The following is a 20,765-nucleotide window of genomic DNA, read 5'->3' on the forward strand; positions in this document are numbered from 1 at the left end:
CAGACTTAAAGGAAGAAGGTCTTACTTAGCGTTTGTGAGAAATACTACAGTAAGAACTAATCTTTAATCTTTACTAATATTGTGAAGTTGCATTGATGAGTCAAACACACACACACACAGGCAGGCAGACAGAGCACTTAGCTTAGCACTGTTTTTGCACTCAAATGTGACAGGATACAGGCTAACCTCCACTGCTGTGTGGATATCTGTTATGCTTATGTACAAAATAAAGATTTAACTTCCACAAACCGGGATTGAAGCGTCTTCTTTTATAATTGTTCTGACACGCGGCTGTGCTGATAAAGTAAATCGCTGTAATTAATTACACACATACTCTGTTTTAAAACACTTTAAACATGTGAAACTTACTCTTAATCACATCTGATGATGATTGCTGATCCCAGCGAACAGAACAGACCTTTTATTCCCGGTTGCTTTGCGTATGTCTGCCTGGTCTTGTTGACACACACACGTGACTACCGGAACATGTTAATGCGCGCAGCTGTCAATCAATTCGATGGGCGGGGGGACCGCACTCCTACGTAAAATTGCGGTCGGTCTGAAAACCGCACTAATTGGTCCACCATTTGTATGTTGTTAAATTGGAAAAAAAAAGGACTGTGTGTGTTTATATCACCCCAATATGATGTCACCATATATCATACACTATATATACACATATGTTTGTCCAAATAGCTTGAAAAGTAGATTTTTCACCATAGGTGCCCTTTAATGGCGGATGGCTACTTCTTACTTAGGGCTGTCTATGCTAATGAGGGAGAGAGGGGCGGGGTCTTTACCCCTCTGATGACACGTATAAAGGGAGAATGTCAATCAAAGTGTTTCTGCCGACTGTTTATATCAAGTCTGATTATAAAGAAATAAAATTAATACATTTTCACCACTGAAAGCTGGTTATATTCACACACTGCTGCCACACAACTGTGTTTTAACCCCTTATAAAGGTGATTTTCGCATATTAGGTCTCCTATAAACAAATGTGTATCTAAAAGGTACACACAGAAGGTACTCACATGACCCAAAGTTGGGCCTCTGGGCATAATAGTAGCTTTATTAATGGGCATGGCGTCTTTGGTGTAGTACGCAATAATAGCATGGCCTGACTCGTGGTACGCCGTGATCTCTTTATTCCTCTTGTCGATCTCTGCACTCCTGCGTTCTGGCCCTGCAGAGGGGGAAAGCCAATATAACACTTAAAAATACAATAAAATACAGTTGAAGTCAGAATTATTAGCCTTTCGGTATATTTTAATAAGTTTTCAACACATTTCTAAACATATTTTAGGCAAAATATCACAACTCTCATTTTAGCCAGAATCCTGCAGCTCTAGCTTATGAGCAAGTTCACTGTTTTATGGAAAAACTCGAGACACTTACCCATCAGTATCTTGTCTTTAGCAAACTCCAGCTCCTTCATGGTCACCATGTCTTTGCCGTCCACAGCAGCCTTGAGTGCAGCCTGATTTACCAGATTCTCCAGCTCGGCACCAGAGAAGCCAACCGTTCCTCGAGCAATGACCTCTGCCTCCACAGCTAAATCCCATCAACAATTACCTTACAGCATTATTACATTTATTTAAACATTAAAGTCTTGTGTATAAACACAGTTGAAGTCAGAATTATCAGCCCCCCTGTATATCTTCCCCCAAATTCTGTTTAATGAAGATAAAAAACATTAGACACTTTTCTCATCATAATAGTTTTAATATCTTAATTCTAATCACTGATTTCTTTTATCTTTGCCATGATGACAGTAAATAATGTTTGACTGGATATTTTTCAAAATACTAGTACTCAGCTTAAAGTGACATTTAAGGGCTTAACTAGGTTACCTGGGCATGTTAGGGTAATTAGGCAAGTCATTGTATAATGGTGGTTTGTTTGGTAGGCAATCCAAATCAAATAGTGCTTAAGGGAGCTATTAATAGTGACTTTAAAAGGGTTTAAAAAAAAAAAAAACTAAAACTGCTTATTCTAGCCAAAATAAAGCAAATGAATCTTTCTCCAGAAGGAAGAATATTATAGGAAACACTGTGAAAAAATTCCTTGCTCTTTTTAACATAATTTGGAAAATATTTGAAGAATCATGGGAGGACTCATCATTTTGACGTCAACTGTGTGTCATAACTAAATATTAAACAGGACACTCACCGGAGTCCACTTTAATTTTTTTAAGGTACCACTTGAGGATTTCTGTGCGGCCCTTCACATCTGGTCTGGGTACAGTGACCTGCATATCGAAACGACCGGGCCGGATCAGAGCACTGGGGAAGGAGACAGCATTCAGATGTCTGATCAATCAGTAATAGTGTAGGAAACAAACCTTTCAAATCTACAAACTCTCTTATATCATCTCTTAGGTTAACAGTGATGGGAATAATGGCGCTACAAAATAAACGGCATTACTTTTTTCAGTAACGAATAATCAAATGAATTACTGTTTACCCTTTTGCACCGTTGTTACAGTTACTGACGATACTGGAATAGGGTATTTGCCGAAGCATGCTAATAGGACTTTTAATTTGCCAGTAACCTGGGTTAAGCGTTTCCAGTGAACTGTATGCCAAAGCAAAAATCGGCACGTTTAAGGTCTGTTTTCTTTCCAAATCAGCGATCTCCACTGGCTGAGTGATATCCGATATGAAGTGGGTCTCAGATTGTACAAGAAGCACTGCATTTAATCACATTTCCCCGCCATGTCTTTATAATATGAGCATTTATTTTACCCCAGAATATTCAATGGAGCTTCTGTGCTAGCCTGCCAATCTTGATAGGCTTTTTGTCTCATTTTACGCTTGAGCAACTAAATGAATGCCAAAGTCTATTTAACTGAATGTATTTTAATGACATTACAACATAAATGCTATAAAAGGAACCATATAAAAAGGAAAAAAGTCACAATAACTGATGACCAGAAGTTTATCAGTTTGGGAAGAAACACTAGCTTGGCATATACCCTATCCATTACCAGACCATGTGTTCATTTGGTGCTGAAATTTTAAAAAAGTCCATATCCCGCTAACATTTGAGCACTGTGTAGTGCGTTCCTAAACACAGCTGCTTCACTATTGTGTTCATATGCTCAACAGCAATGACTGTTGTTGACTGAGTGTAAACACAGATACAGGGACACTGGAGCATTTTAAAGCTGCGATTCATTAGTGGATCACTCGTATGTCAACTTGCAGACAAACCAGCTGATCAACGTGACTTTAAACGCTACAGTGTACCGAAGTAGTGGTACTGAAGTAGCAGCTCTTTTGACAACACTAGTCAACAATATCTGAAAAAGCTGTGCTCAGATAAATAAAAACTCTACGCACTTATCCAAAGCTTCAGGGAAGTTTGTTGCTCCAATTATGATGACGCCTTCATTTGGCTTGAACCTGGAGAAGATAAAAAGACAATTAGCAAAACTTACAATCCTTTCACTTCTGTTTCCACTGAGCGGTACGGTTCAGTAGACCAGGGGTTTTCAACCTTTTAGGACACACCCCAACCCCCTCAATTATACTCGCTTTTTGCTGTTTTATTCATTATAAATTTGAACTAGAATGAAGGAAAGTGAACATTTTCTTTGATTTACAATTGACCATATGCATGGAACGTCCTTAAGTCAGCCAAAAAATGTTTGGTGTGACTGTATTTATAGTGTTATAATTAGTAATAGTATATAATAATTGTTCATACCCCTGGAAAATTCTCAGCACAGGCTCATACTGAAAATGTAGTTCTACCAGAAAGACTTTAGGAGGCAGATAAACGTTTGAACATTTATTGTGAATTGTTTGCATAAATGTAAGTTCGTTATGGTCCTTTTATAAAGTCCTTTGGCGTAAGCCTCGCCTATAGTCCAATAGGCCAATTTCACTCGCACCACCCCAACCGCCCCTCCACCAAGCCAAAATTATAATGCATATACAAACATCATTCACCTATTGCGTAGCATTAATTGACCCTTCGCTAAGCCACACCCAAAAACCACCACCAACTAAAACTAGAACTGAAAAACATTTCCGTTTGCTGAAATAAAAATGAGTTTCTTAAAAAACTAGAACTGAAACTAGTGCACATACAAAAAAAGGCCTTCGTTTTTGTAAATGTCTAGTGAGTCTTTTGACCGTACAGCACCTCAGAGACTGAAATCCTGATGCCATTGGCCAGATCAAGACAGTCATGCTCGTTGTTGCTCCCGTGACAAAAAAAACAAAGGCTGGACATGACAGCAGCACGGTGACTGCATTAAATACGACCCGAGCAGACACTTAAAAGTATTTAACAAATTTGTGGCCAATAATGGGTTTTATTTCTTTATTAGTGATCGCAATCGCGAACGAATCATTCTTTTTAACTGGATCTTCTAAGTGAACCGGTTGAAATAGTTTACCAAAACAAACTAAATAATTTAAAATGATTTGCGTCTCCAATAATATTAGGCACTTATCCACATACTAACTTTTTAACATGCCTGATACTCTCTGACTCGAAACAAACCAATATATACTGAGCTATTCAGTTATCAGTACAGCACACTGAGATCAGATTTAAGAACTGATGAACGGATAACACAGGGCATGTGTGAATTGGTGAACCAAACACAAACAGTACATGACAGAACATGTGACTAAACTAAACTTAAAGAACTGCATCAGCGGTAAACTGAGGGCTTAAATGAGAGGATCTGGTAAAACGCAAGTTTTTTTTCATAACAGAAAGACGTAACAGTTTAAATAAGTGAATCATGCTTCAGTTGCGTTGCAAGTCTTAATGTAAGAAACTTTTCAGACTAAGATGATGTTTTAACTGACTGAAATTACGATTGCTGACTATATATTGCTAATATGTTGAATCAAAACGGGAGAATTGTCACAAAAATCCGGATTGCCCTAAAGATCTGAACTTCCCATCACTACTGTGTATCTAATCTCAAAAGCAGCCTTGCACACATATTGTATTTTGAGCAGCTAACTTGAGGGCTGTTGTATTTTGAATTTGAGGATGGATAGTGGAAGATAGTAGTGTTCGTGTCAAAAGAATAATAATAATAAATAAAAATTATATATTATACATCATTTATTCTATGATTTTGAATCTTGCACCTAACAAATATCCTAATTTACAAAAAAAAAAACACAAACTAATAAAACCTAAACAAAAACTAATCGATTTCAAAATATAGAAACTAATAAAACCTAATAAATCTGCCTCTAAAAACTAATTAAAACTAACTGAATTTGAAAACAAAAAGTCAAAACGATATCAAAAATAAAACTAATGAGAAATCCAAAACTATTATAACCTTGTACTGTCAGAATCTTATACCGGCCCATGTCTAATACAGTTCACTATTTTGGTACGTCTGACCATTAAAAAGAAAATAAAAGCATCTATGAGACTGCAGCTATAAGTCGTGATGAAGTTCGGTGTATCAAGGCTCACCCGTCCATTTCTGCAAGCAGCTGATTGATTGTCTGTCTAGAATAGGGGTGCATGGGAGACTCGATCCTCTTTCCTCCGACACTGTCCAGCTCATCAATGAAGATAACACAAGGAGCGTTTCCTTTAGCTTCTCCTGGAGGACAAATGCAGGGGAAATACTTTAACACATGGTTTTATTTCACTGTATGTGATCAAGTTAAATTATTTACATCTTTTTTGCTTGTTTTATCCGTATTTGTGTTCTTTTCTTTGTAATATTGTCATAAAATCCTTAAATAAAGTTACATATAGCTGAAGTCAGAATTATTAGCCCTGCTGTACATTTTTCCTCAATTTCTGTTTCTGTTCAACCCATTTATAAACATAATAATTTTAATAACTCATTTCTAATAGCTAAATTCTTTTATCTTTGCCATGATGACAGTAAATAATATTTGACTATGTATTTTTCAGGATACTAGTATTCAGGTAAAAGTGACATTTAAAGGCTTAACTAGGGTAATTAGGCAAGTCATTATATATCAGTGGTTTGTTTTGTAGACTATTGAAAAAATAATGCTTAAAAAGGCTAATAATAATGGCTTTAAAATGGTTTTAAAGGTGCCCTATTATGAAAATCTGGCTATGCCAAGGTATAGAGAAATATTAAAAGATTAGTATATGGAAATGGATAAACCATAAGCCTCAGATAACACTGTTTCCTCATCTTCATGTAAAATCAACGAGTGTTAAACCCCAGTGGACAATCAGAGAATAAATCAAACTGTGACGAGACTCACAGGCCACGCCCTCTGCATTTGCATGTATGCCTACTTTAGGCCATTCATCCGGATCAGGTCATCAAGAGCACACAGACTCATATTCAGCTCTGAGATCATAAAAAAGCACCAAAATTATTAATATGCATGCCTCAGGCTGCATTTAATAAGCCAAAGTGATACAACAGTGATATTTTTCCTCCCTTAGTTATTTTAAGTGTATATTTCACTCACTATGTATGTTATTTTGAAAATGCGAGTCTTAAATTGTTTACAGTGCGTTACTTTATGGATTTACAGATTACACATTTATTAATCTCCACTCCGAAGAGGAATACGGCATGTGTAGTTGCATCTTTTGTTCATTTATTGTGTTTATTGTGAAATTTGATGCCTATGTTTAAACAAACACATGTTGACTGCTGAATCTTGTCAAATCACTCAGCTCAACTATCATCTGTTCATGCAGAGGTTGAGATTAATTCCTGGCTGGGTTTTTTTTGACTGTAGCTTCAAAATACAACGGGATACTGCTCTATCACTCTCTTTAGTCAAGTTTAATTATGGTTTAGCCTTTATCCACAACAGATCTGGTGAGCAAAATAGGTTAATGTTTTTCTGATTGGGTTTATATTTGTCCATGTTCAGTGTACATCATCTTCTGTGTGTGTGTGTGTGTGTGTGTGTGTATCTGTGTCTAAGAGCTCATCAGTATTCAAGACACAAACCATATATGGTCAATTATGGACTTTCTGATTCGATGGGCATTTTATGGAATAATAAATTCGCTTCTAAAACAATTTCTGGAGATTTTTTTCAACTTATCGAAGTCATAAACCTACAACGTGGTTATCAGAGAACAAATTAACTTATAGTTATTTAACATACTACTTTAAAAAAACATTAAAAAATGATTTTATTCTAGCTTAAATAAAACAAATAAGACTTTCTGCAGAAGTAAGAATATTATAGGAAATACTTTGAAAATTTCCTTGCTCTGTTAAACATCATTTGGGGAATATTTGAAAAAGATTAATTCACATGAGGGGTAAGAATTCTGACTTCAACTGTATATATAGAAAAAGAAATACTTTAAAACATGAACAACCTAAATACAATTATTCAGCTAGCATAGACCAAATAATAAAAGAGCACTTCTGACTTTTTCCAGGGAATTTCAGGCACACTTTTATGAAATTATTGAGAAACAGGCAGGCTGGAATCATCATTTGGAGTGTAATAATGTAAGATTTGCACTCACTGAAAAGGTTTCTGATTCGACTGGCACCGACTCCAACAAACATCTCATCAAACTCTGATCCAGATGCGTAGTAGAAAGGCACATCCGCCTCACCCGCCACAGCACGTGCCAACAGGGTCTTTCCTGTTCCCGGAGGCCCAACCAACAAGATTCCTGCAAATTACGTGAATGATTAAAAACGTGGCAAAACAAATTACTATCACTGATAGTGCTGTAACAGATCACAAATATCAAGGTTTGGAGCACATTATGGTTTTTTTAGTCATGGATCAGACCATTTTTTCAGGTCAGCCAAAAATGGGAGGAGACTAAAGTAATCTCTTTCCATTTATTACTGAAACAGCACTGCAAGACACTTTTGATTTTAACAGAGAACTCAAAACCTGTAATTTTATTAAAAATAAAATGAAGAAATAATCAGCTGAATTAAAATGAACTAAAATATTCAGTACTGTGAAAAATTCACTGCTACTACTAGTGTTGCTGATAACGCTAAATGTAGAAATCTAACATTATCATTTGTACAACCCATTTTTATTTTTAGTATCATTTTCAAGAAATGATTCAGTGATTCACTCATAAAACTTATGACGATCATTATGATGATCATTATGATCATTATTGAAGTATTGTTCAGTGGCATATTTTGATGGCTCTTTGTCGCCACCTATTGGTTAAATAATGCAATTGCTGCTTACAACTTTCATATTTGAGCGTCAAGTTAAATGCATATGATGGAGATTTTAATCTTTACCATAAACATCAGTGGTTTTATTTGAACTATAATCTGTTCTCCCAGTACTTCTGTGTTATTTGACTGTTTGTAAACTAAAGACTGAATCTCTTTCTTGATTTTTGCGTTTGTCAAACACAGATTTTAACTCAGGCCCATTTCCACTGAATGGTACAGTACGGCAAGGTACGGGTCACCTTTATCAGGCTTGCATTTCCACTACCGAGGGTACCCTTTTGGTGGGTGAGGTGTTCAACAGAAAGTTTCAGTCGACGTCATTCTCGCTCGAATAATCGTCAAAGTAAAGCTGTACAGGTCGTTCACATATCATATGAGCAGCACTTCTCACAAAACAGATGCTTTACACGCATAATTACTTATTTAAAATGTTCATTACTAACCGTTCTTTGAACATGATTTGATTATAACTGCAGATCAATGGCAAAAAATAGCCGTCTGCAATTATATAAATGCAACATATATGAACACACACAGATCCTTTCCTCTCCGATGTTACCAACTACAGAAAAACTACACATAGCATACATTTAGTCCTTATTTGTGTTAAAAACAACACGCAACACAGTCAGTGCAAACTTCTCATCTGTGTCTGAAATCTTCAGCAGCACATGTAAACTCTGTTATGCTGCGTTCACACCAGACACGGAACGCGCGTCAAGTGCGAGTGATTTACATGTTAAGTCAATGCAAACGCACGAATAGACATCCTGCGGCGCGAATTGCGTGAATGGCGCGGTGTGAATAGCGCGATACGCGCGAATGGCGTGGGGCGAATTGAGCATTTTGCGCGTTTGACGAGCTAAACATGCGTTTCTGAACAATCTGAACTTCAGCGGACATTCACGCCGCATTAACCAATCAGAAGCTTGCTCTTGTGGGGGCGTGATTGTGACGTAGAACCTGTTGATGGTGTCCCGGGGGAAATCCTCCAACAAGTCATCAAACTGGGCTTAGCTCAGTCAGAAGCACCGTTGAAAGCCTCCGTGATCCAGGTTCAGTTTCTGGAGGAGTTTATGAGCTCACAGAGCTGGATGCACCTCTGAAAGCATGTAGTGGACTCAGACACGGTCCTAAACGTATCGACGCTGTTTTTCAGCCTTCATAAAGTACATTAACATTGTTATTTTCTTCATAAAATCCATGTTAGCCATTTAGCAACGAAGCTACAGTCACCGGGCAGACAGAAGCCCTGCCTATCATGCAAATCCGCGTCTGTTCTGAAGTGAATTTGACATGCGAATGAAGCGGATTTCACGAGCGAATGAAGCGGGGTTTGACGCGCGAATGAAGCGAGCAAACTAAAATGTTCACGCGGCAATTTACGCGCAAATTTATCCGCGCGTTCCGCGTCTGGTGTGAACACAGCATAAGAGTAATTCTATCATCCAGAGTTTGTAATAGTCCAGAAGGCGACGATAAACATGGCAGTTCGTTCATAATTCTGATTGCTGAAACAATTTGCTCCTGTGTTTTGTCGTGTTTTTAAACATAATTTTTTGATTTATTTTATTTCTATGTTTGTATTGTTCACCAAAATCTGGTTTAATACCATGTCAGCAGCTCCTTTAGGACATTTTTCTCAGAAAATAAACATGCGTGTTGAATAATTTTTTCACCCTCTGTATATACATTCTTCAAAATATACTGAATAAAAACAATTTTACATTAAAATGTGACAATTCATTTAAATGATTCTGTGTTGGAGTTTTCTTATAATGTGTGTTCTTGCCTTTAGGCAGCTTTCCTCCTAAAACGGTGAACTTCTGTGGGTTCCTCAGGAACTCCACCACCTCCTGCAGCTCGTTCTTGGCCTCCTCCACACCCTTCACATGCTCAAAGGTGACGTTCTTCATCTGGACCGGGTCCACAGCAGAGTCCAGGCCTGATGTAGTTCGGAATCGCACTGTCCGGAATGGTTATAATACAGTTCACACACACTCCAAACACACACACAATGCACTCCACGGAGCATGCTCAGAGGCACAACAGCACCAAACCAACCAAGAGGTCAGTAACCAGATTAACAACCTGAATTATACATTCACACTGGCAGACATGACAAACAGGACATACAGTTGAAGTCAAAATGATTAGGTGCTCTAGGTGCGACAGACGCTAGAGGCCATGGTCTTTAGCCTCCTTATTAGAGCAACCAACTGCCATGCAAAGAATCGCTGGTTCAATCCTTCCTCAGAACGGTTTGGGTGCAGTATGACCGGTGGATTATATGTGGGGGCTTGTCCGGAATGGGAGTGAGGTTTAGGGGGGGGGGTCAGTGTAATGGAGGCCAGCTAACGAAGTGCTATGCAGTTAAACCTAACACCTCTAACCTCAAAAGGTGCTCTAGCGACAGGTCTTTAGCCTTCTTGTGAGAGCAACCGACTCCCATGCTAAAAAATTACTGGTTTGATCCCAGCTCAGAACTGGTTGGGTACAGTAGGACTAGTGGGTTATTTGTGGGGGCTCGTCCGGGATGGGAGTGAGGTTTAGGGAGGTGAGTGTAACGGAGGCCAGCTAGCAAAGTGCTATGCAGTTAAACCTCAAGCCTCAGACCTCAAAAGGTGCTCCAGCGACAGATGCTAGAGGCCATGGTCTTTAGCCTCCTTGTTAGAGCAACCAACTTTCGTGCAAAGAATCGCTGGTTCAATCCTAGCTTAGAATGGGTTGGGTGCAGTACGACTGGTTGTGAAGGCTTGTCCGGGATGGGAGTGAGGTTTAGGGAGGTAAATGTAATGGAGGCCAGCTACTGAAGTGCTATGCAGTTAAACCTCACGCCTCTGACTTCAAAAGGTGCTCTAGTGACAGATGCTAGAGGCCATGGTCTTTAAGCCCGGTTTATACTTCTGCGTCAAGTGACCGGCGTAACACACGGCGCAAGCAACGCTCATAGCTGTGCATTTATACTTCTGCGCGCTGTCTCTGTTGGTCTGCATTGACACTTCCGAAACGCTAGTTGGCAGTGAGGTGTAAATGTTCCTCTGTGTCGAGTTTCTTCGCTGCTGTTTTGCTTTTCCTGAACACTTCCGGGATGTACAAGTGGCTCAAACTCGCTCATTTTGAGGTAGGAACCAGCGGACGTGCAACAACTTTAACTATGAGGTAAACACAAAACAAAACTTTCCATCCGGAGCTCCTTCACGGGACTCCACACTTGTAAACAGTCGCTCCATCAGGCTCGCACCATTCACGCGGCTCTCGGTCCCGCCCAGACTCGTTATCGCTACCAAGCCGACTATTCACAGAGCTTGCGCTACGCGTCATTGCGACGTTTAGTTACATTTATTGAGAGGTGCACATCAGCGACGCCAACGGCCACAGCGAAGGGCTATGCGTCAGCGCCGTAGCATACACCGGTGTTTGACGCAGAAGTATAAATCAGCCTTTAGCCTCCTTGTTAGAGCAACTAACTCCCATGCAAAGAATCGCTGGTTCAATCCTAGCTCAGAATGGGTTGGGGGCAGTAGGACTGATTGGTTATAAAATATTTCCCAAATGAGGTTTAACAAGGCCAGTATTTCCTATAATATTTTCTTCTTCTGCAGAAAGTCTTGTTTGTTTTATTTTGGCTAGAATAAAAGCAATTTTTTAAAACCATTTTAAGGTCAATTTGATTAGCCCTCAAGCAATATATTTTCGATTCTCTACAGTCTTTAAATGCCACATTAATCTGAATACTAGTATTTTGAAAAATATCTAGTCAAATATTATAAATCATGGCAAAAATAAAATGAATTGGTTATTAAATCTATTATGCTTAGAAATGTGTGGAAAAATTTTTTTCCGTTAAACAGAAATTGGGGACAGAATATACAGGGGGGCTAATAATTCTGACTTCAAATGTATATTATACAGTTGTGGTATACACTTCAGTTTTTAAACAGCCATTAAGCACATGCAATATTTGTAAAGTTTTCTAAAGAAAAAAGGCCATCAAATTCAAAACAAATGATTATTACAGACTTCCAGACATTGAAAAACATTTACCTGATAAGAAAGGTGTTTTGGAGAGTCCATACAAGCCCACCAGCAGAAGCACCAACAGTATGAGTCTGGTCCTCCTAAGCGATTCTGTTGAAGATGATGATATGAAATACAACATAGATTTTTTACAATAATAAACTATGTAATGTTAAAAATTCATTGTGTCGTGATTTGTTGTTAATATCAGACATGCCTTGGGTTCTCTGTGTAAGAGCCTGAGCTTTGAGGAAACCCTCGGCAAAACCAGTCTTAAAAGCATCATGTTGACCCTCGGGAATATTTTTGTTTTTAAGGAGTTTTTCCAGTGTTTCAACGTCTGGTCCTTTATCACGTGTGAGGAAACCCTATTGGACACACAAAAAATACAACATTTACAACTCAATGTAAACGAACGATCGCACAAATTCTGAAAGAACTACTGACTTCACTTTATAGAGAGTGTTATGTTCGCTTGCAGAAGCTATTTTGGGTATTTGTGAGTGCGTTTGTTTGTATGTGGGTGTGTCAATTCCTGCGTGTGTTACAGGTACAAATGGCATTGAAGGATCTGCATTTCACGCTAATGACGTTGGCCGCTGAGGCTGAGTTTGCGCCTCCAATCGCTGGTCGGCATAGCGTTTAAAAGCTGAGCCCAAACTGCAATGGTGATCTCTCTCTCCATCTCTTGCTCCTTTTTGCTCTTGCTCTTTCTGTGGATCTCTGTGAGGACAGTCTCTCTTGCGAGGGCTAGTCTGAGAGAATGTGTTTTGCTTGTGTCTTATGCTCTTATCTAAAGTTTTGAGATCTGCAAGTGCAATGTGTTTGCTTGTGAACTTGTCCAGTTAACTGATATGTTCGTCACATAGCGTGTTGTTTTGACACAGGGTTACGATGTAACCTGCTCACCTAATGTTTACGTTCGTAATATTTATATCATTTACTAATTAATAACCATTTCATGTGGAACTCTGAATCTGCGTCTCATTTCGGAGTTTGCTACTGTCCACTAGAGATCACATTTCAGTCACGGACGCATGCTTTGAGAGACTTTATGACTGAAATATGTTGAAATACAATTGGCTAAACTAGCATTAGCAGCCGTTACGGCAAGTAGCTCACATGTTCCAAGCAGAATATCTGACTTTAGCATTGTTTTTCAGATAAACAAGAATGTTCACTTAGCATGTTTCTTAAATATCTGCAAAGATATTATGGTATTTTATAGGGATGTAACAATATTGTAAATACCGTCATACCGCAATAGTAATTTTTTTCAATATTACCGTAGGCGCATGACTCAATAAAACTATATTTCTGAGAAAAGTATGCTCAGGCGAATGAAGCGAACAGGAGGTAGCGGGAACTACAATTCCCATTGGCCATCATCCTTTGCGGTCTGTTGTCACTACAGATCCAGTAATGCGGAAATGGAGTGTGTTGCTAGTAGCGGAGAAGAAATTGTGTGGATTTCAAATTGTGGAAGCATTTCAGTTTCTTTCTAAAAAGATACGAAAAAGGAGAAAAGGTCACAGACAAAGAAAAAAACAATAAGCAGGCACTGCCAGAATATGGTGAAATATAAGTCGGGGAATACGACTAAAAACAGTCATGGGGACTGCAGAACACAGCACACTTGTTAGATTAATGCAGACATTGACTTGTACCGCAAAGAGACCTCTATCTCACTCATGGTTTGTCCTCTCAAGTGGTGGAAAGACAATGCACAACGTTACCCACTGCTGTCAACCTTGGCTAAATCATATCTCTCTGTCCCAGAAACCTCAGTCCCAAATGAGAGGGTTTTTTTTCTGTTGTAGGGGACATGGCCAGAGATCCCAGCTTTGACCAGATTATAGTAAAATGATAATTTTCCTTAAAAACCCATCTCTATCCAAGTGAGTGCGGGATTAAATGTTGAATGTGATGAGTTTTCAACAATAATAAATTGAAACTTTATTTTTTTTTATATGGTTTAATAGTTCCTGTTTCAAAATTTACAGATAGATGGCTAATGTGTATGTCATTGATATGTTCAGTGCTAAAGTAAATAAACACTTTTGGCACTTTTTTTCGAGTCTTTTCATTAGTTTTGTTTTTCCTGTAAATTATTCAATAAATACCGTACCGTGCCATTCATACCGAGGTATTATCGTACCGTGAAATTCTGATACCGTTACATCCCTAGTATTTTATGCTTTAGGAGTCAAAAACGTACATACAGCACCTTTAACATCCAAATTCAAACTTGCTAACATTAGTTAGCATGAACAGTAAACATGAACAACTTTATTTCCATTAACTAATGTAAACTAACATAAACACTGTAATAAATGAAATAACCTTATTGTAAAGTATTACCCTCTCAATAATAATCATAAAGAAGCATTGTATTGCTGTGTGAATGACCTTCATAAATGACGGTGTAATTCCCTCAGGCTCCACTGGACCCTCAAAACCTCCCTGCAGGCGTCGTGTTCGGGACTTCAGGGTTTTAAAGCCTCGATTTTGGACCAACACTGAAAAAACATCACATTGGGTAAACATTTGGAGCTGCCGGCACATAAATGAAGTCGTTATGTGCGACAACAAATAAAGTGCACAGCTTACAAGGTAAATAGTTGAGATCTGTGCAGAGAGTTTGGAGAGGAGACTGGTTTTGCCTTGAGAACACCGGAGTGACACCACCCATTCTTGAAAACCCTGAATAACAGAGGAGAAATTAAAGTTTAGATGTCAGCAATGTTTCTAGAAGTTTAATAAACCATTTTAAGACTTTGTTGTCTGGTTTCATTTAAAGACTTAAAGGTGCAGTAGGTGATCTTTCACAATGCTAACAGCTTAGCATAAATCTCTGAATCACAGTCATCCCCTGCCGTCTAGAGCCACGCCTCCTGAAACACGAGCACAGCAAAAGAACCCTCTCTCATGTGTTAAAAGCGACTAGTGTTTGTCCGCCGGCGTGCAAGCCAAACTGACATGCGATTTCAGAGCGAATATTTAGAGTTGCATGGTAAACAATATAGGGAGAGACTAGGCGGAGTAGCGCTATTTACTTGTGTTTTGTTGTTAAACTAATTAAAATCTACATCATAGATGCTGTAAAAGGTCCCTTATGAAATGAAAATAGTTTGTCAATCTTTCATCGGAAGATTTTATTAGCTGAACAACACTTCTGTGAAGATATAACCCGTTTGTAACAACAACATCTAACGTTACATCAGCTTTGCGTGAAGCTAAACAGTTTTAAAACAAAACATTACCTGTCTAAGAGAAATCCTTCATCTATTGTGTCATCCTTTCTCCAGCGTGCAAAATTAACTCCAATACTGATTCAGGTTTTTAAAAAGTTTTGATTCAGCATGTTTTTACCGATCGCGCACGCATGCTCTCTCTCGTGAAAACGCGGCAGTCGGCGGAGATGCGTACAACAGCTGTGCAGTTGTTCAAATCTGCATTTGCTGACAGACAGATTGGGCTACTTATCGGAACATATAAATACATTTAAATAATCATTACTATTAGACTGTGAAGAGACTTTCAACCAGCACAACAACAAATGCTTCTGAAGACAATCACCTGCTGCACCTTTAAAGGGATAGTTCACCCAAAATGAAAACTTTATCATTCACTTAAGTGGCTTTAAATTAGGGCGTATATATATATATATATATATATATATATATATATATATATATATATATATATATATATATATATAAATATATACATATAAAAAACACTTTAGCCTCTCACCATGTTTGTTGTGAAAGAAAGAGTCAGAAGAGAGATGAGAAGTCCTCCAGATATCTGGCACAGTCTTCAGTTGCGAGTCCTGCTGAGAAACACGAGGCAGAAGCTTCTCCAGCAGCTCATCTATCTGGACGAGACCGAGATCTGACAGACCCAAATCTCTGAGGGACAGCGACGGCTTTCCGGCAACACCCAACACATGCAGAATTAAAGAAGAAAAAAACAACGTTAATAATCATAAAAAAGCATACATAGTACATGTTTTAACTACTACACATCATATCAATAGCAGCATTCCTCTAGCGCTACATTCTCTGAGCACAAACAAACTATTTTGTATAACTAGCACTTCTTGTGTTTATCGCCTCTTCTTATTGAATCGCTGAATGCCTCCTCAATTGTAAGTTGCTTTGGACAGAATAAATGTAACGAAATGTAAATGTTTTTTCATCCAGAGATTTGCATGGAGTGTGAGAGATCCTATACATCAAAGTTTCTGAAAGCAAAGAAGGTCCAGGTGCTCCAGGATTGTCCAGCCCAGTCACCAGACATGAACATTATTGAGCATGTCTGGGGTGAGATGAAGGAGGCGTTGAAGATGAATCCAAAAAATCTTGATGAACTCAGGGAGTCCTGCAAGAACGCTTTCTTTGCCATTCCAGATGACTTTATTAATCAGTGATTTGAGTCATTGCAGAGATGTATGGATGCAGTCCTCCAAACTCATGATAGAGTCAGACACAATATTCATTCTTTCTCCACTGCAGCATGACTTTATATACTATACTGGACATTATTTCTGTTAAGTGACGAGACTTTTGTCTAAGCAAAGTCAGACCTTACTGTCCTAATTAAAGAATTGAAAACAAAGTCCACTTAAGGCATGTCACTTCACTCTGCGTCCATCTTTGGAACGCCTCTTGGGCAGTGTGCTCGGGCATTCTGTTTGAATGGGGAAACATCAAATTCTCCAAAACTGCTTGCCAAGCTTATGAATGAATTGCATATTAGAAATCAACAAAATTAAACAACATCTGCCCCTTTAGTTTCATTTCTAAATGAACAAAAATCACAAAATCTGCAGAAGCTCACGTCTGGTCCAAGCCCCTCCCCCAGAGTATAGTCGGTCTATAGCGATCGATGATTGGCTACTGTACTAGTAGGCGGGGCTTTATTCACCATATTGAACGTTACACTTTTCCCCATTTAAAAAGATACGAGTGACACGTCTTTTGTATTCTACGGTATGTTAAAAATCCCTCACCGGCCACTTTATTAGGTACACCTTACCAGTGCTATGTTGGACTCCATTTTGCCTTAATCATTCAAGGCATAGATTTAACAAGGTACTGTAAATATTCCTCAGAGATTTTGGTTCACATTGACATAATAGCATCACATAAGTTGCAGTAGATTTGTCGGTTGCACATCAATGATGCCATTCTCCCATTCCACCACATCCCAAAGGTGCTCTATTGGATTGAGCTCTGGTGACTGGAGGCCATTTGAGTATAGTGAACTCATTGTCATGTTCAAGAAACCAGTCTGACATGATTCACGCTTTATGACATGGTGCGTTATCCTGCTGGAAGTAGCCATCAGAAGATGGAGACACTGTGGTCATGCTTTCATGCAGTTAATGGCAAATTCTGACCTGACCATCCAAATGTCACTGCAGAAATCGAGACTCATCAGACCAGGCAACGTTTTCTCAATCTTCTATTGCCCACTTTTGGTGAGCCTGTGTGAATTGTAACCTCAGTTTCCTGTTCTTAGCTGACAGGAGCGGCACCCGGTGTGGTCTTCTGCTGCTGTAGCCCATCTGCCTCAAGGTTAGACATGTTGTGTGTTCAGAGATGCTCTTCTGCAGAGCTTGGTTGTAACGAGTGCTTATTTGAGTCACTTTTGCCTTTCTATCAGCTCGAACGCGGTTGGCCATTCTCCTCTGACTCAACAAGGTATTTGCACACACAGAACTGCCGCTCACTGGATATTTTCTATTTTTCGGTCCGTTCTCTGCAAACACTAGAAATGGTTGAGCGTGAAAATCCCAGTAGATCAGCAGTTTCTGAAATACTCAGATCAGTCCGTCTGGCACCAACAACGTCACATTCAGTCACCTAAGTCACCTTTCTTCTCCATTCTGATGCTCAGTTTGAACTGCAGCAGATCGTCTTGACCATGTCTACATGGCTAAATGCATTGAGTTGCTGCCATGTGATTGGCCGATTAGAAAATCGTGTTAACAAGCAGTTGGACAGGTGTACCTAATAAAGTGGCCGGAGAGTGTAAATGCGTAAAGCTGTTGATTAGAGTAATTACCTCGGTGCTGTTCAGATCTTGTTCTGGCGTGTTCTCTCTGTGTTTGTGACTGACTGAAGTATTGCTGCTCACTGACCCCTTCAGCGAGTGCAGAGCATTGATGAGGTGACTCAGCTGGACTGTTACCTTCAGACACAACAACATTCAGTGTTTCTTTTAACACCAAATATAAAACTACGTAAAGCAACAGAAATGATTTAAGGACAACAATCATTCAGAAACTCTGTATTGTGTGAAACAATTGAATTGTCGGTTTTACCACTAATAAATGTTATTCAAAGTTTGTTTAACAATGAGACTAGGGGAATAGTAATGGATAACAATTTAATGGCATAAAAAGTATGAAAATATTACTTAAATGGATAGTTTGTTGACATAATAAACTAAAATGATATCAATATTTACTTACCCTCAACTGGTTGCAAACCTTTAAGAGATTCTTTACCATGTTTAACGCAAAATATGGTATTTTGAATAAAGACGAAAATCGGTAACCATTGACTTCCATAGTCGGAATAAAATACTATGGAAGTAAATGGTTACAGCAGGCCCATAGCCAAGGGGCATTCGGGTGGTTTGAAAGATCCACCCCTTACTGATAAAGATTAAAATTTTATTTCACACATGAGCTCATTTGTCCTATTTTGACTGCTATGGCATCATAAATAGTGACAATAATCCACCGAATAGGCTTTAAGATTAAGCGGAATCCTCTGTTGGTGTGACTTCAGCTAGTCAGTTTTGGCCAATGCAAACTATTATTTTTCATCCAGTCCAACATCCAGCTATGCCAGAAAACATAAGAATCTGATGTAAGTGAGGTCATCTTTCACTACTGACTTACTGTATTGTTGTTTAATATAGAAAACTTTATACAAGTAACTTCTATTCTAAATCTTAAATCTTATTCTTGAAACAAAAAAGGAGCAATAAAAAATAATTTGAGTACTAATCTGACTATTTTTGCCATACATGAATTATAAAAAGTATGTTCTTACAAGAGAGGCTAGAAAATTGTGAATTGCTAAATAATTATTATGTTTTTTTATTCAAAGGGTCAAATTCTGACTGAGGAAAGTTGAATGTACTGATCAGTTTGTTATTTGTCTAACAAATATTACTTAAATGGATGGTTTGTCGACAAATTTAAGTAAAATTATATCAATATTTTCTCACCCTCAACTGGTTTCAAACCTTTATGAGATTCTTTACCATGTTTACCGCAAAATATTATATTTTGAATAAAGAGGAAAATCAGTAACCATTGACTTTAATAATAGGAAAAAAATACTATGGAAGTCAATGGTTACCGGTTTCCAGATTTCTTGAAATGATCCTCTTCTTTGTTCAACAAAATGAAGGAAGTCAAACAGGTTTGGATAAAGTGAAAGGTGAGTAAATAATTAAAGAATGCTCAGTTTTGCTGAACTTTCCCTTTTACGTTAACATTACAGTTAGTATACATTGTAAAATTGTGCTAATTATTTTATAACAAATAAACACAATTAACATATGAAAAAACAAAACAGAGATGTGTGATGTGGAATTAACACTAATGACTTAACTTTGGTGGATTTAACAGTATTACTTATGCTGATCGTGTGGCGTCAATGGAAATATATGGCGATTTACTAAACAAAACACTGTAACTAGATTACAAACATACAATAAGTCAACTCTGATATCTCAGCATACTGTTAGAAGTGAAAACCCGCTAAAAAATTGACATTAAATTGAGAGTGCGGTGTCTGTTAGCGGTTAGCCTGCGCATGTGTAAAGTTATGAAACCCGCTGTCGCAAACATTTGTGACCTATTAACGTTACCTGCGGCTGTAGGGTAGTGGAGAGAGAAAACATTTCCGATTAGCTGATGGCAAACTCTTGTGGACGAGGGGATTTTATTGATCAGGAGTTACATATAACGTCCTCCACCGGTGTCCTCTTACGTTAAACAAGCCTCGCAGAAACTGGAAGAAGACCCGTCAACAAAACACTCAAGAGCATCCGGTGCGGAGATGACAAAATAAAAGTCCTAAACCGTAGCGAAATCGTCGTTTCTTCAAGAGTAAAAGCAGATTTTCTTTGGAAATCGCATTTTGTTGTTGAAGCTGCACTGTAAAACTGAGTGAAAACTGTTGTGTAGTCCAGTGTAAAGCAGAGAATCAATGCTAAGAATGTTAAACATGCCTTTGCTTTACTGTGAAAACAGAGAAGAGTGAATGGAAATTAGTTCATTAATTTACCTATTGGTCAACAAATCTGGGCCAGAATTCTTTGCTACCTGTATATTGTTGGTACTGTCAGGTACTTGAGCTTTCATGCTGTTGTTTGTTTTGTCCTCTTTTTATATCATACTAGAGATTTCTGTAGATTTCATAAATACATCAATTTCAGTTAAAAGAAAATGTGAAAAAAGGCTGCGAATTAGAGAATTTCTTTTTTTTTTTTTTTTTTTTTCTTTTAGGGGTTTTCACTTTTATTTGGCTAGGACAGTGGAGAT

At 38.3% G+C, this 20,765-nt stretch overlaps 1 protein-coding gene across 4 annotated transcripts in view; it reads right to left on the reverse strand.

Moving 5' to 3' along the window:
* yme1l1b (YME1-like 1b) overlaps positions 1-20,235 on the reverse strand; it is a 26,236-nt gene extending 6,001 nt beyond the window's left edge. For 2 of the 4 annotated variants that reach the window (XR_012387634.1, XR_012387633.1), the window contains exons 1-14: positions 20,090-20,235; positions 18,266-18,391; positions 15,947-16,121; positions 14,801-14,893; positions 14,600-14,709; positions 12,408-12,558; positions 12,218-12,301; positions 9,963-10,136; positions 7,480-7,632; positions 5,461-5,593; positions 3,345-3,407; positions 2,173-2,285; positions 1,399-1,554; positions 1,035-1,186 (exon numbers count right to left, since the gene is read on the reverse strand). Coding sequence is in view for 2 of the 4 variants with exons in the window: in NM_001331068.1 (NP_001317997.1) it covers positions 1,035-1,186; positions 1,399-1,554; positions 2,173-2,285; positions 3,345-3,407; positions 5,461-5,593; positions 7,480-7,632; positions 9,963-10,136; positions 12,218-12,301; positions 12,408-12,558; positions 14,600-14,709; positions 14,801-14,893; positions 15,947-16,121; positions 18,266-18,391; positions 20,090-20,122 (1,716 nt within the window). In the remaining 2 variants the exon portion in view is untranslated. Of the gene's footprint in view, positions 1-1,034; positions 1,187-1,398; positions 1,555-2,172; positions 2,286-3,344; positions 3,408-5,460; positions 5,594-7,479; positions 7,633-9,962; positions 10,137-12,217; positions 12,302-12,407; positions 13,508-14,129; positions 14,710-14,800; positions 14,894-15,946; positions 16,122-18,265; positions 18,392-20,089 lie in introns of all 4 variants that reach the window. The other 2 variants (XM_073917708.1, NM_001331068.1) reach the window with 2 other exon arrangements.
* Between the last annotated feature and the right edge of the window lie 530 nt (positions 20,236-20,765).

The sequence above is a fragment of the Danio rerio genome, chromosome 2, assembly GCF_049306965.1.
Source record: "Danio rerio strain Tuebingen ecotype United States chromosome 2, GRCz12tu, whole genome shotgun sequence".
In the NCBI taxonomy this organism is placed as follows: domain Eukaryota; kingdom Metazoa; phylum Chordata; class Actinopteri; order Cypriniformes; family Danionidae; genus Danio; species Danio rerio.